This window comes from Bombina bombina, chromosome 6, assembly GCF_027579735.1.
Source record: "Bombina bombina isolate aBomBom1 chromosome 6, aBomBom1.pri, whole genome shotgun sequence".
NCBI classification, from domain to species: Eukaryota; Metazoa; Chordata; class Amphibia; order Anura; family Bombinatoridae; genus Bombina; species Bombina bombina.
The window spans coordinates 772,022,890-772,038,903 of NC_069504.1; the positions used below are offsets into that span (position 1 = coordinate 772,022,890).

The 16,014-nt window shown below is 42.3% G+C and overlaps 1 protein-coding gene across 5 annotated transcripts in view; it reads left to right on the forward strand.

Annotated features, from left to right (window-relative positions):
- Nucleotides 1-16,014, forward strand: part of LOC128663639 (serine/threonine-protein kinase N1) — a 410,416-nt gene that overhangs the window by 295,782 nt on the left and 98,620 nt on the right. For all 5 annotated transcript variants that reach the window (XM_053718067.1, XM_053718068.1, XM_053718065.1 and 2 more), the window contains exons 10-11: nucleotides 5,188-5,297; nucleotides 5,678-5,821. In XM_053718067.1, the coding sequence (XP_053574042.1) occupies nucleotides 5,188-5,297; nucleotides 5,678-5,821 (254 nt within the window). The remainder of the gene's footprint in view (nucleotides 1-5,187; nucleotides 5,298-5,677; nucleotides 5,822-16,014) is intronic.

The window sequence follows — 16,014 nt, forward strand, 5'->3', positions numbered from 1 at the left end:
CGCCAAACTTCCTCACTACGGGTCCAGATCCAGGGATCCGGGAGCGGTTCTGATAGATGCTTTGACAGCACCTTGGAACTTCGGGATGGCTTATGTGTTTCCACCCTTCCCGCTGCTTCCTCGATTGATTGCCAAAATCAAACAGGAGAGAGCATCAGTGATTCTAATAGCGCCTGCATGGCCACGCAGGACTTGGTATGCAGATCTAGTGGACATGTCATCCTGTCCGCCTTGGTCTCTACCTCTAAGACAGGACCTTCTGATACAGGGTCCATTCAAACATCAAAATCTAACTTCTCTGAAGCTGACTGCTTGGAAATTGAACGCTTGATTTTATCAAAACGTGGTTTTTCTGAGTCGGTTATTGATACCCTGATACAGGCTAGGAAGCCTGTTACCAGAAGGATTTACCATAAGATATGGCGTAAATACCTATACTGGTGCGAATCCAAAGGTTACTCCTGGAGTAAGGTTAGGATTCCTAGGATACTGTCCTTTCTACAAGAAGGTTTAGAAAAGGGTTTATCGGCTAGCTCATTAAAGGGACAGATCTCAGCTCTGTCCATCTTGTTACACAGGCGTCTGTCAGAAAATCCAGACGTCCAGGCCTTTTGTCAGGCTTTAGCTAGGATCAAGCCTGTGTTTAAAGCTGTTGCTCCGCCATGGAGTTTAAACTTAGTTCTTAACGTTTTACAGGGTGTTCCGTTTGAACCCCTTCATTCCATTGATATAAAATTGTTATCTTGGAAAGTTCTGTTTTTAATGGCTATTTCCTCGGCTCGAAGAGTCTCTGAGTTATCAGCCTTACATTGTGATTCTCCTTATCTGATTTTTCACTCAGACAAGGTAGTTCTGCGTACTAAACCTGGGTTCTTACCTAAGGTAGTCACTAACAGGAATATCAATCAAGAGATTGTTGTTCCATCCTTGTGTCCAAATCCTTCTTCAAAGAAGGAACGTCTTCTACACAATCTGGATGTAGTTCGTGCCCTCAAGTTCTACTTGCAGGCAACTAAAGATTTTCGCCAAACTTCTTCCCTGTTTGTCGTTTATTCTGGACAGAGGAGAGGTCAAAAAGCTTCTGCTACCTCTCTCTCTTTTTGGCTTCGTAGCATAATACGTTTAGCCTATGAGACTGCTGGACAGCAGCCTCCTGAAAGAATTACAGCTCATTCCACTAGAGCTGTGGCTTCCACTTGGGCCTTTAAGAATGAGGCCTCTGTTGAACAGATTTGCAAGGCTGCAACTTGGTCTTCGCTTCATACCTTTTCCAAATTTTACAAATTTGACACTTTTGCTTCTTCGGAGGCTATTTTTGGGAGAAAGGTTCTTCAGGCAGTGGTTCCTTCTGTATAATGAGCCTGCCTATCCCTCCCGTCATCCGTGTACTTTTGCTTTGGTATTGGTATCCCAGAAGTAATGATGACCCGTGGACTGATCACACATAACAGAAGAAAAAATAATTTATGCTTACCTGATAAATTCCTTTCTTCTGTTGTGTGATCAGTCCACGGCCCGCCCTGTTTTAAGGCAGGTAAATATCTTTTAAATTATACTCCAGTCACCACTTCACCCTTGGTTTCTCCTTTCTCGTTGATTCTTGGTCGAATGACTGGGAGTGACGTAGAGGGGAGGAGCTATATGCAGCTCTGCTGGGTGAATCCTCTTGCATTTCCTGTTGGGGAGGAGTTATATCCCAGAAGTAATGATGACCCGTGGACTGATCACACAACAGAAGAAAGGAATTTATCAGGTAAGCATAAATTATGTTTTTATTCCAATCTGTTCGTAGTTCCCAAAAAAGAGGGAACGTTCAGACCAATTTTGGATTTGAAGATCCTAAACAAATTTCTCAGGGTACCATCGTTCAAAATGGAAACTATTCGAACGATTCTACCCACCATCCAGGAAAGTCAATTTATGACTACCGTGGATCTAAAGGATGCGTACCTACATATCCCTATCCACAAGGAACATCATCAGTTCCTAAGGTTCGCTTTTCTGGACAAACATTACCAGTTTGTGGCTCTTCCATTCGGATTAGCCACTGCTCCAAGGATTTTCACAAAGGTGCTAGGGTCCCTTCTAGCGGTTCTAAGACCAAGGGGCATTGCAGTAGTACCTTACTTGGACGACATTCTAATACAAGCGTCGTCCCTGTCAAAGGCAAAGGCTCATACGGACATCGTTCTAGCCTTTCTCACATCTCACGGATGGAAGGTGAACAAAGAAAAGAGTTCTCTGTCCCCGTCAACAAGAGTTCCCTTCTTGGGAACAATAATAGATTCCTTAGAAATGAGGATTTTTCTGACAGAGGTCAGAAAATCAAAACTTCTAAGCTCTTGTCAAGTGCTTCATTCTGTTCCTCGTCCTTCCATAGCGCAGTGCATGGAAGTAATAGGATTGATGGTTGCAACAATGGACATAGTTCCTTTTGCACGAATTCATCTAAGACCATTACAGCTGTGCATGCTCAAACAGTGGAATGGGGATTATACAGACTTGTCTCCAATGATTCAAGTAGATCAAAAGACCAGAGATTCACTCCGTTGGTGGCTGACCCTGGACCATCTGTCCCAGGGAATGAGCTTCCGCAGGCCAGAGTGGGTCATTGTCACGACCGACGCCAGTCTAGTGGGCTGGGGAGCGGTCTGGGAATCCCTGAAAGCTCAGGGTCTATGGTCTCGGGAAGAGTCTCTTCTCCCGATAAACATTCTGGAACTGAGAGCGATATTCAATGCTCTCAGAGCTTGGCCTCAACTAGCAAAGGCCAAATTCATAAGGTTCCAATCAGACAACATGACGACTGTTGCTTATATCAATCATCAAGGGGGAACAAAGAGTTCCCTGGCGATGAAAGAAGTGACCAAAATAATTCAATGGGCGGAGGATCACTCCTGCCACTTGTCTGCGATCCACATCCCAGGAGTGGAAAATTGGGAAGCGGATTTTCTGAGTCGTCAGACATTTCATCCAGGGGAGTGGGAACTCCATCCGGAAATCTTTGCCCAAATAACTCAATTATGGGGCATTCCAGACATGGATCTGATGGCGTCTCGTCAGAACTTCAAGGTTCCTTGCTACGGGTCCAGATCCAGGGATCCCAAGGCAACTCTAGTAGATGCACTAGTAGCACCTTGGACTTTCAACCTAGCTTACGTATTCCCACCGTTTCCTCTCATTCCCAGGCTGGTAGCCAGGATCAATCAGGAGAGGGCCTCGGTGATCTTGATAGCTCCTGCGTGGCCACGCAGGACTTGGTATGCAGACCTGGTGAATATGTCATCGGCTCCACCATGGAAGCTACCTTTGAGACAGGACCTTCTTGTTCAAGGTCCATTCGAACACCCATATCTGGTCTCCCTCCAACTGACGGCTTGGAGATTGAACGCTTGATTCTATCAAAGCGTGGGTTTTCAGATTCGGTGATAGATACTCTGGTTCAGGCCAGAAAACCTGTAACTAGAAAAATTTACCATAAAATATGGGAAAAATATATCTGTTGGTGTGAATCCAAAGGATTCCCATGGAATAAGATAAAAATTCCTAAGATTCTCTCCTTTCTTCAAGAAGGTTTGGAGAAAGGATTATCTGCAAGTTCTCTAAAGGGACAGATCTCTGCTTTATCTGTCTTACTACACAAAAGACTGGCAGCTGTGCCAGATGTTCAAGCATTTGTTCAGGCTCTGGTTAGGATCAAGCCTGTTTACAGACCTTTGACTCCTCCCTGGAGTCTAAATCTAGTTCTTTCAGTTCTTCAAGGGGTTCCGTTTGAACCCTTACATTCCATAGATATTAAGTTACTATCTTGGAAAGTTTTGTTTTTGGTTGCAATTTCTTCTGCTAGAAGAGTTTCAGAGTTATCTGCTCTGCAGTGTTCTCCTCCTTATCTGGTGTTCCATGCAGATAAGGTGGTTTTGCGTACTAAGCCTGGTTTTCTTCCTAAAGTTGTTTCTAACAAAAATATTAACCAGGAGATAGTTGTACCTTCTTTGTGTCCGAATCCAGTTTCAAAGAAGGAACGTTTGTTACACAATTTGGACGTTGTCCGTGCTCTAAAGTTCTATTTAGAGGCTACTAAAGATTTCAGACAAACATCTTCCTTGTTTGTTGTTTATTCTGGTGAAAGGAGAGGTCAAAAAGCGACTTCTACCTCTCTTTCCTTTTGGCTTAAAAGCATCATCCGATTGGCTTATGAGACTGCCGGACGGCAGCCTCCTGAAAGAATCACAGCTCACTCCACTAGGGCTGTGGCTTCCACATGGGCCTTCAAGAACGAGGCTTCTGTTGACCAGATATGTAAGGCAGCGACTTGGTCTTCAATGCACACTTTTGCCAAATTTTACAAATTTGATACTTTTGCTTCTTCGGAGGCTATTTTTGGGAGAAAGGTTTTGCAAGCTGTGGTTCCTTCCGTTTAGGTGACCTGATTTGCTCCCTCCCTTCATCCGTGTCCTAAAGCTTTGGTATTGGTTCCCACAAGTAAGGATGACGCCGTGGACCGGACACACCAATGTTGGAGAAAACAGAATTTATGCTTACCTGATAAATTACTTTCTCCAACGTTGTGTCCGGTCCACGGCCCGCCCTGGTTTTTTAATCAGGTCTGATGAATTATTTTATCTAACTACAGTCACCACGGTATCATATGGTTTCTCCTATATATATTTCCTCCTGTCCGTCGGTCGAATGACTGGGGTGGGCGGAGCCTAGGAGGGATCATGTGACCAGCTTTGCTGGGACTCTTTGCCATTTCCTGTTGGGGAAGAGAATATCCCACAAGTAAGGATGACGCCGTGGACCGGACACAACGTTGGAGAAAGTAATTTATCAGGTAAGCATAAATTCTGTTTTCCAAACTTTTCCACCTTAATGGAAACTAGCCTTATATAAGGTGAGATTTACCCCACAAACACACAGCAATAAGGACAGTAAGTAATAAGATGCTCTATGATATTTTCACTTGTGCCAAGATCATCAGCCAATACTCTAGCCAACAAGTGTCTGTTTAGAAGAGATAAGATAATATTCAGTTCAAGAGTGCAGAACATTTAATTGAATTAGTAAGCACTTGAGAGAAGCCCAGGCAGTTTCCTATATTGCCTAAAAAAAATGCAACTGTATATGTAGCTCTGCATTTATCAGAATTGTATGTAATCAGTCTGTATGTTTTTTTACCCACAACAGGTGAGGTCAGCGTTGTACTGCGGCTAGACAATGTTGTGGTAGGGCAGTCAGCCTGGAAGCCAGAGAGTCGCGATGCATGGGATCATACATTCAAAGTGGAACTGCAGAGGGTGAGGGAGAAATAAGAATCTTTCTCTCTCTGCTCTTTTCTCTCCCCTCTTTCTCTCTCTTTTCTCTCTCCTCTTTCTCTCTCTTTTCTCTCTCCTCGTTCTTTTGCGTTTCTCTCAGTTTTATATTGGTAGCAATAGAAAATTCAAAGTCAGTTAAATGTTCTGATGTATAGGCACAATTTAATATGGCAACTCAAAAAATGTAGCGTAAATATATATTGTATAATATTAGTCTGTTAGCAGTACAGTATGAACAATTTAAATATTTTAGTTATTTTGTAATGCCTTTCTTGCATATTTAATATGTTTAGTTTTTTTAAGTGAAGTATCTGGAGTTTGTTCCGTTAACATCTATATTATGTTTGCACCTTTTTAAACAGGCTCGGGAATTGCAGGTCTCTGTATATAGGAGAGACTTTCGCTCACTCTGTGCTATCAAATATGTGAAGCTGGAAGATTTTCTAGATCATCAGAAACAGAAAACTGACTTGAAGCTTGAGCCCCAGGGTACTCTGCTATGTGAGGTAGTGTAATTCAAAGAGAGACTAATCTGGAGCCATATTTTTACAGTATATAAAATGTGAAATGATAGTGGGATGCATTTACAGGTATACAGATAAATATCAGTTCTTCCCAATCTAGATACTAGCATAAATTACTTCAAATCTTATTTTATTTTGCAGTGTGGATTTTTTATTTATTTGATATAGACTACCATTAAATGAACAAGCAATTTGTTGTAGTGCTTGTACAAATAAATATGGTTTATTTAACGCACACCACAGTATCTCACAGATCTAGATTATTGCCATTGAGACAGATAATATCAAAACAATATGTTATGAGTTTTAAAGGAAAAACAAAGAATACCAAATAATAAAACCTTAAAACAAAATTAAAAATGATTGTGTTTAGAAATAATTCAGTATATACTAAGAATATTATTGTTTTAGTTTTCTAACACACGGGGAACTCAGATCTTTCTGAAGCTTTAACATGAATTTGAACCTTTATATTGGAGAATAATTTTGCAATGAAAACTGCAGCTTTATTTTGTCAAATAGTATTTACTTTTATTTTTATTAATTTCACTGATTTCCATGTCCTTCAGAACAAAATAATCCTTGCTAACCAATCATAAACTAATATTTATATATATATATATATATATATATATATATATATATACAGTATATATATAGCTCTGTTTGCACATGTGCAGTTGAGAGAGACTGGGGAAGCCTGCCCTTATTGCTTCCCTTAAGGTGGTTTAGCACTGATTCAACTTAGTTCCAATTGCAAAGAATGCTTCTCCTATCATGATTGTTGATGCAAAGCTGATAATCCACCTTTTACAAACATGACTGCTGAGAATCTTTGGGGGGATGGTAAAGTAAATAAAATCTTACATAAATTGCCTAAAAGTATTAACACAAACCTCCCTGGGAGAAAGTGAAACAAGCACAGCAAAATGCAGCAAAATAAATAATAAATGTATATTGCAATAATGTTTCACTTGCAATAATAAAACATTTTATAGGTTGTTGAAATTTCACGTTTAATGGTCCTTTTAAGTGCTGCATAATCATTTATGATTATTAAACACACAAAAAATAATATTTCTTCTGTTAAGTGTGATCAGTCCACGGGTCATCATTACTTCTGGGATATTACTCCTCCCCAACAGGAAGTGCAAGAGGATTCACCCAGCAGAGTTGCATATAGCCCCTCCCCTCTACGTCACCCCCAGTCATTCTCTTGCACCCAACGACTAGATAGGATGTGTGAGAGGACTATGGTGATTTTATTTAGTTTATTTCTTCAATCAAAAGTTTGTTATTTTTTAATAGCACCGGAGTGTGTTATTCCTTCTCTGGTAGAGTTTGAAGAAGAATCTACCAGAGTTTTTACTATGATTTTAGCCGGAGTTGTTAAGATCATATTGCTGTTTCTCGGCCATCTGAGGAGAGGTAAACTTCAGATCAGGGGACAGCGGGCAGTTTATTCTGCAAAAAGGTATGTAGCAGTTTTTATTTTCTAACAATGGAATTGCTGAGAAAATCCTGCCATACCGACATTATATCATGTATGTATAATTTACATTTTAGTATTCTGGGGAATGGTACTTCACTGGAATTACACTGTGTATATAAGATTTTAGCCTAATAGAAATACAACAGGCTTTTTAATAATTCTTAATTATGTTAAACGTTTTTGCTGGAATGTAAAATCGTTTTCATTTTCTGAGGTACTGGGTGAATAAAATGTTTGGGCACTATTTCTTCTGTTATGTGTGATCAGTCCACGGGTCATCATTACTTCTGGGATATAACTCCTCCCCAACAGGAAATGCAAGAGGATTCACCCAGCAGAGCTGCATATAGCTCCTCCCCTCTACGTCACTCCCAGTCATTCTCTTGCACCCAACGACTAGATAGGATGTGTGAGAGGACTATGGTGATTATACTTAGTTTTTATAACTTCAATCAAAAGTTTGTTATTTTACAATAGCACCGGAGCGTGTTGTTGCCTCTCTGGCAGAGTTTGAAGAAGAATCTACCAGAGTTTTTACTATGATTTTAACCGGAGTAGTTAAGATCATATTGCTGTTTCTCGGCCATCTGAGGGAGGTAAAAGCTTCAGATCAGGGGACAGCGGGCAGATGAATCTGCATTGAGGTATGTAGCAGTTTTTATTTTCTGAATGGAATTGATGAGAAAATCCTGCCATACCGTTATAATGACATGTATGTATACTCTACACTTCAGTATTCTGGGGATGGTATTTCACCGGAATTACTCTGTTAAAAGTACACTAAACCTTTTAATAGGTATTTATCATGTTAAACGTTTTTGCTGGAATGTAGAATCGTTTGCATTTTCTGAGGTACTGAGTGAATAAATATTTGGGCATTATTTTTCCACTTGGCAGTTGCTTGTTTTAATTGTGACAGTTTTCGTTTCTCTCTCACTGCTGTGTGTGAGGGGGAGGGGCCGTTTTTGGCGCTCTTTGCTACGCATCAAAAATTTCCAGTCAGTTACTCTTGTATTTCCTGCATGATCCGGTTCATCTCTAACAGAACTCAGGGGTCTTCAAACTTATTTGGAGGGAGGTAGATTCTATCAGCAGAGCTGTGAGACTTATATATTGACTGTGATTAAAAACGTTGCTCTGTAATTTTTATTTTCAAATTTAATTATTGTTACTTTACTAATGGGAACAAACCTTTGCTAAAAGTTGTGTTGTTTTTAAGGATTGATGCTATAACTGTTTTTCAGTTCATTATTTCAACTGTCATTTAATCGTTTAGTGCTTCTTTGAGGCACAGTACGTTTTTGTTAAATAAGATTGTAACCAAGTTGCAAGTTTATTGCTAGTGTGTTAAACATGTCTGACTCAGAGGAAGATACCTGTGTCATTTGTTCCAATGCCAAGGTGGAGCCCAATAGAAATTTATGTACTAACTGTATTGATGCTACTTTAAATAAAAGCCAATCTGTACAAATTGAACAAATTTCACCAAACAGCGAGGGGAGAGTTATGCCGACTAACTCGCCTCACGTGTCAGTACCTGCATCTCCCGCCCGGGAGGTGCGTGATATTATGGCGCCTAGTACATCTGGGCGGCCACTACAGATAACATTACAAGATATGGCTACTGTTATGACTGAAGTTTTGGCTAAATTACCAGAACTAAGAGGCAAGCGTGATCACTCTGGGGTGAGAACAGAGTGCGCTGATAATACTAGGGCCATGTCTGATACTGCGTCACAGCTTGCAGAGCATGAGGACGGAGAGCTTCATTCTGTGGGTGACGGTTCTGATCCAAACAGATTGGATTCAGATATTTCAAATTTTAAATTTAAATTGGAAAACCTCCGTGTATTACTAGGGGAGGTTTTAGCGGCTCTTAATGATTGTAACACTGTTGCAATACCAGAGAAATTGTGTAGGTTGGATAAATACTTGCGGTACCGGCGAGTACTGACGTTTTTCCTATACCTAAGAGACTAACTGAAATTGTTACTAAGGAGTGGGATAGACCCGGTGTGCCGTTCTCACCCCCTCCAATATTTAGAAAGATGTTTCCAATAGATGCCACCACACGGGACTTATGGCAAACGGTCCCTAAGGTGGAGGGAGCAGTTTCTACTTTAGCTAAGCGTACCACTATCCCGGTGGAGGATAGCTGTGCTTTTTCAGATCCAATGGATAAAAAATTAGAGGGTTACCTTAAGAAAATGTTTGTTCAACAAGGTTTTATATTGCAACCCCTTGCATGCATCGCGCCGATTACGGCTGCGGCAGCATTTTGGATTGAGTCTCTGGAAGAGAACCTTAGTTCAACTACGCTGGACGACATTACGGACAGGCTTAGAGTCCTTAAACTAGCTAATTCATTCATTTCGGAGGCCGTAGTACATTTAACCAAACTTACGGCTAAGAACTCAGGATTCGCCATTCAGGCACGTAGGGCGCTGTGGCTAAAATCCTGGTCAGCTGATGTAACTTCTAAGTCCAAATTACTTAATATACCTTTCAAGGGGCAAACTTTATTTGGGCCCGGTTTGAAAGAAATTATCGCTGACATTACAGGAGGTAAGGGCCACGCCCTGCCTCAAGACAAAGCCAAAGCTAAGGCTAGACAGTCTAATTTTCGTCCCTTTCGGAATTTCAAAGCAGGAGCAGCATCAACTTCCACTGCACCAAAACAGGAAGGAGCTGTTGCTCGTTACAGACAAGGCTGGAAACCTAACCAGTCCTGGAACAAGGGCAAGCAGGCCAGGAAACCTGCTGCTGCCCCAAAGACAGCATGAACCGAGGGCCCCCGATCCGGGACCGGATCTAGTGGGGGGCAGACTCTCTCTCTTCGCCCAGGCTTGGGCAAGAGATGTTCAGGATCCCTGGGCGCTAGAGATCATATCTCAGGGATACCTTCTAGACTTCAAATTCTCTCCCCCAAGAGGGAGATTTCATCTGTCAAGGTTGTCAACAAACCAGATAAAGAAAGAAGCGTTTCTACGCTGTGTACAAGATCTGTTATTAATGGGAGTGATCCATCCGGTTCCGCGGTCGGAACAAGGACAAGGGTTTTACTCAAACCTGTTTGTGGTTCCCAAAAAAGAGGGAACTTTAAGGCCAATCTTGGATTTAAAGATCCTAAACAAATTCCTAAGAGTTCCATCGTTCAAAATGGAAACTATTCGGACAATCTTACCCATGATCCAAAAGGGTCAGTACATGACCACAGTGGATTTAAAGGATGCTTACCTTCACATACCGATTCACAAAGATCATTACCGGTATCTAAGGTTTGCCTTCTTAGACAGGCATTACCAGTTTGTAGCTCTTCCATTCGGATTGGCTACGGCTCCAAGAATCTTCACAAAGGTTCTGGGTGCCCTTCTGGCGGTACTAAGACCGCGAGGAATTTCGGTAGCTCCGTACCTAGACGACATTCTGATACAAGCTTCAAGCTTTCAAACTGCCAAGTCTCATACAGAGTTAGTTCTGGCATTTCTAAGGTCGCATGGATGGAAAGTGAACGAAAAGAAGAGTTCTCTTTTTCCTCTCACAAGAGTTCCATTCTTGGGGACTCTTATAGATTCTGTAGAAATGAAGATTTATCTGACAGAAGACAGATTAACAAAGCTTCTAAATGCATGCCGTGTCCTTCATTCCATTCAACTCCCGTCAGTAGCTCAATGCATGGAGGTGATCGGCTTAATGGTAGCAGCAATGGACATAGTTCCCTTTGCACGTCTACATCTCAGACCGCTGCAATTGTGCATGCTGAGTCAGTGGAATGGGGATTACTCAGACTTGTCCCCTACTCTGAATCTGGATCAAGAGACCAGAAACTCTCTTCTATGGTGGCTTTCTCGGCCACATCTGTCCAGGGGGATGCCATTCAGCAGGCCGGACTGGACAATTGTAACAACAGACGCCAGCCTACTAGGTTGGGGCGCTGTCTGGAATTCTCTGAAGGCTCAGGGACAATGGAATCAGGAGGAAAGTCTCCTGCCAATAAACATTCTGGAATTGAGAGCAGTTCTCCATGCCCTTCTGGCTTGGCCCCAGTTAGAAACTCGGGGGTTCATCAGGTTTCAGTCGGACAACATCACGACTGTAGCTTACATCAACCATCAAGGAGGGACAAGAAGCTCCCTAGCAATGATGGAAGTATCAAAGATAATTCGCTGGGCAGAGTCTCACTCTTGCCACCTGTCAGCAATCCACATCCCGGGAGTGGAGAACTGGGAGGCGGATTTCTTGAGTCGCCAGACTTTTCATCCGGGGGAGTGGGAACTTCATCCGGAGGTCTTTGCCCAAATACTTCGACGTTGGGGCAAACCAGAGATAGATCTCATGGCGTCTCGCCAGAACGCCAAACTTCCTCACTACGGGTCCAGATCCAGGGATCCGGGAGCGGTTCTGATAGATGCTTTGACAGCACCTTGGAACTTCGGGATGGCTTATGTGTTTCCACCCTTCCCGCTGCTCCCTCGATTGATTGCCAAAATCAAACAGGAGAGAGCATCAGTGATTCTAATAGCGCCTGCATGGCCACGCAGGACTTGGTATGCAGATCTAGTGGACATGTCATCCTGTCCGCCTTGGTCTCTACCTCTAAGACAGGACCTTCTGATACAGGGTCCATTCAAACATCAAAATCTAACTTCTCTGAAGCTGACTGCTTGGAAATTGAACGCTTGATTTTATCAAAACGTGGTTTTTCTGAGTCGGTTATTGATACCCTGATACAGGCTAGGAAGCCTGTTACCAGAAGGATTTACCATAAGATATGGCGTAAATACCTATACTGGTGCGAATCCAAAGGTTACTCCTGGAGTAAGGTTAGGATTCCTAGGATATTGTCCTTTCTACAAGAAGGTTTAGAAAAGGGTTTATCGGCTAGCTCATTAAAGGGACAGATCTCAGCTCTGTCCATCTTGTTACACAGGCGTCTGTCAGAAAATCCAGACGTCCAGGCCTTTTGTCAGGCTTTAGCTAGGATCAAGCCTGTGTTTAAAGCTGTTGCTCCGCCATGGAGTTTAAACTTAGTTCTTAACGTTTTACAGGGTGTTCCGTTTGAACCCCTTCATTCCATTGATATAAAATTGTTATCTTGGAAAGTTCTGTTTTTAATGGCTATTTCCTCGGCTCGAAGAGTCTCTGAGTTATCAGCCTTACATTGTGATTCTCCTTATATGATTTTTCACTCAGACAAGGTAGTTCTGCGTACTAAACCTGGGTTCTTACCTAAGGTAGTCACTAACAGGAATATCAATCAAGAGATTGTTGTTCCATCCTTGTGTCCAAATCCTTCTTCAAAGAAGGAACGTCTTCTACACAATCTGGATGTAGTTCGTGCCCTCAAGTTCTACTTGCAGGCAACTAAAGATTTTCGCCAAACTTCTTCCCTGTTTGTCGTTTATTCTGGACAGAGGAGAGGTCAAAAAGCTTCTGCTACCTCTCTCTCTTTTTGGCTTCGTAGCATAATACGTTTAGCCTATGAGACTGCTGGACAGCAGCCTCCTGAAAGAATTACAGCTCATTCCACTAGAGCTGTGGCTTCCACTTGGGCCTTTAAGAATGAGGCCTCTGTTGAACAGATTTGCAAGGCTGCAACTTGGTCTTCGCTTCATACTTTTTCCAAATTTTACAAATTTGACACTTTTGCTTCTTCGGAGGCTATTTTTGGGAGAAAGGTCCTTCAGGCAGTGGTTCCTTCTGTATTATGAGCCTGCCTATCCCTCCCGTCATCCGTGTACTTTTGCTTTGGTATTGGTATCCCAGAAGTAATGATGACCCGTGGACTGATCACACATAACAGAAGAAAACATAATTTATGCTTACCTGATAAATTCCTTTCTTCTGTTGTGTGATCAGTCCACGGCCCGCCCTGTTTTAAGGCAGGTAAATATCTTTTAAATTATACTCCAGTCACCACTTCACCCTTGGTTTCTCCTTTCTCGTTGATTCTTGGTCGAATGACTGGGAGTGACGTAGAGGGGAGGAGCTATATGCAGCTCTGCTGGGTGAATCCTCTTGCATTTCCTGTTGGGGAGGAGTTATATCCCAGAAGTAATGATGACCCGTGGACTGATCACACAACAGAAGAAAGGAATTTATCAGGTAAGCATAAATTATGTTTTTTCCACTTGGCAGTTGCTGGATCTAATTATGACAGTTTTTAATCTCTCTCACTGTTGTGTGTGAGGGGGTGGGACCTTTTTTGGCGCTTTTGCTACGCATCAAAAATTTCAGTCAAAAGCTCATTGTTTTTTCCTGCATGTTCCGGTTTATCTCTACAGAACCCAGGGATCTTCAAAGCTAATTTGAGGGAAGTAATCTAACAGAGCTGTAAGATTGTAGTTGACTGTGATAAAAAACGTTTATTCTTTAACTTTTTTATGCCTCAGGGTTAGTTATTTCTTGCTACTGGGTACAAGCCTTTGCTAAGTTGCATTTTGTTTTACAAAGCTGATTGATTTCATCTGTTATATATATTCAGTGCTTTTCAAGCACAGTTCGTTTTTTTCATTGTATTTTACTTGTATAGTATTTCCAAATTGCAAGTTTATTTGCTAGTTTGTTAAACATGTCTGATTCAGAAGATGAGACCTGTACTATTTGTACTAAAGCCAAGGTGGAGCCCAATAGAAATTTATGTACTAACTGTATTGATGCTACATTAAATAAAAGTCAATCTGTACAAATTGAACAAATTTCACCAAACAACGAGGGGAGAGTTATGCCGACTAACTCGCCTCACGTGACAGTACCTGCATCTCCCGCTCGGGACGTGCGTGATATGGCGACGCCAAGTACATCTGGGCGGCCATTACAAATAACATTACAAGATATGGCTACTGTTATGACTGAGGTTTTGGCTAAATTACCAGAACTAAGGGGCAAGCGTGATCACTCTGGAGTGAGAACAGAGTGCGCTGATAATGTTAGGGCCATGTCAGATACTGCGTCACAACTTGCAGAACATGAGGACGGAGAGCTTCATTCTGCGGCTGACGGTTCTGATCCAAACAGATTGGATTCAGATATTTCAAATTTTAAATTTAAGCTGGAAAACCTCCGTGTTTTACTAGGGGAGGTGTTAGCGGCCCTGAATGATTGTAACACAGTTGCAATACCCGAGAAAATGTGTAGGTTGGATAAATATTTTGCTGTACCAACAAGTACTGACGTTTTTCCTATACCTAAAAGACTAACTGAAATTATTACTAAGGAGTGGGATAGACCCGGTGTGCCGTTCTCACCCCCTCCAATATTTAGAAAGATGTTTCCAATAGACACCACCACACTGGATTTATGGCAAACGGTCCCTAAGGTGGAGGGAGCAGTTTCTACTTTAGCTAAACGTACCACTATCCCGGTAGAGGATAGCTGTGCCTTTTCAGATCCAATTGATAAAAAATTAGAGGGTTACCTTAAGAAAATGTTTGTTCAACAAGGTTTTATATTGCAACCCCTTGCATGCATTGCGCCGATCACGGCTGCAGCGGCATTCTGGATTGAGTCTCTAGAAGAGAATCTTGGTTCAGCTACGCTGGACGACATTTCAGACAGGCTTAGAGTACTTAAGCTATCTAATTCATTCATTTCGGAAGCCGTAGTACATTTAATTAAACTTACGGCTAAGAATTCCGGATTCGCCATTCAAGCGCGCAGAGCACTGTGGCTAAAATCCTGGTCAGCTGATGTAACTTCTAAGTCCAAATTACTTAATATACCTTTCAAGGGACAGACCTTATTTGGGCCTGGTTTGAAAGAAATTATCGCTGACATTACAGGAGGTAAGGGCCACGCCCTACCTCAAGACAAAGCCAAACCTAAGGCTAGACAGTCTAATTTTCGTTCCTTTCGGAATTTCAAAGCAGGAGCAGCATCATCTTCCACTACTCCAAAACAAGAAGGATCTGGTGCTCGCTACAGACAAGGCTGGAGACCTAACCAGTCCTGGAACAAGGGCAAGCAGGCCAGGAAGCCTGCAGCTGCCACTAAAACAGCATGAATTGAGGGCCCCCGATCCGGGATCGGATCTAGTGGGGGGCAGACTTTCTCTCTTCGCCCAGGCTTGGGCAAGAGATGTCCAGGATCCCTGGACGCTAGAGATAATATCTCAGGGATACCTTCTGGACTTCAAACACTCTCCTCCAAGAGAGAGATTTCATCTGTCAAGGTTGTCGACAAACCAAACAAAGAAAGAAGCGTTTCTACGCTGCATACAAGATCTATTGTTAATGGGAGTAATCCATCCAGTTCCACGGTCGGAACAGGGACAAGGGTTTTACTCAAATCTGTTTGTGGTTCCCAAAAAAGAGGGAACTTTCAGACCAATCCTGGATTTAAAGATCCTAAACAAATTCCTAAGAGTTCCATCATTCAAAATGGAGACTATCCGGACAATTTTACCCATGATCCAAGAAGGTCAGTACATGACCACAGTGGACTTAAAGGACGCTTACCTTCACATACCGATTCACAAAGATCATTACCGGTATCTAAGGTTTGCCTTTCTAGACAGGCATTACCAGTTTGTGGCTCTTCCATTCGGATTGGCTACAGCTCCCAGAATCTTCACAAAGGTTCTAGGTGCTCTCCTGGCGGTACTAAGACCGCGGGGAATTTCGGTAGCTCCTTACCTAGACGACATTCTGATACAAGCTTCAAGCTTTCAAACTGCCAAGTCTCA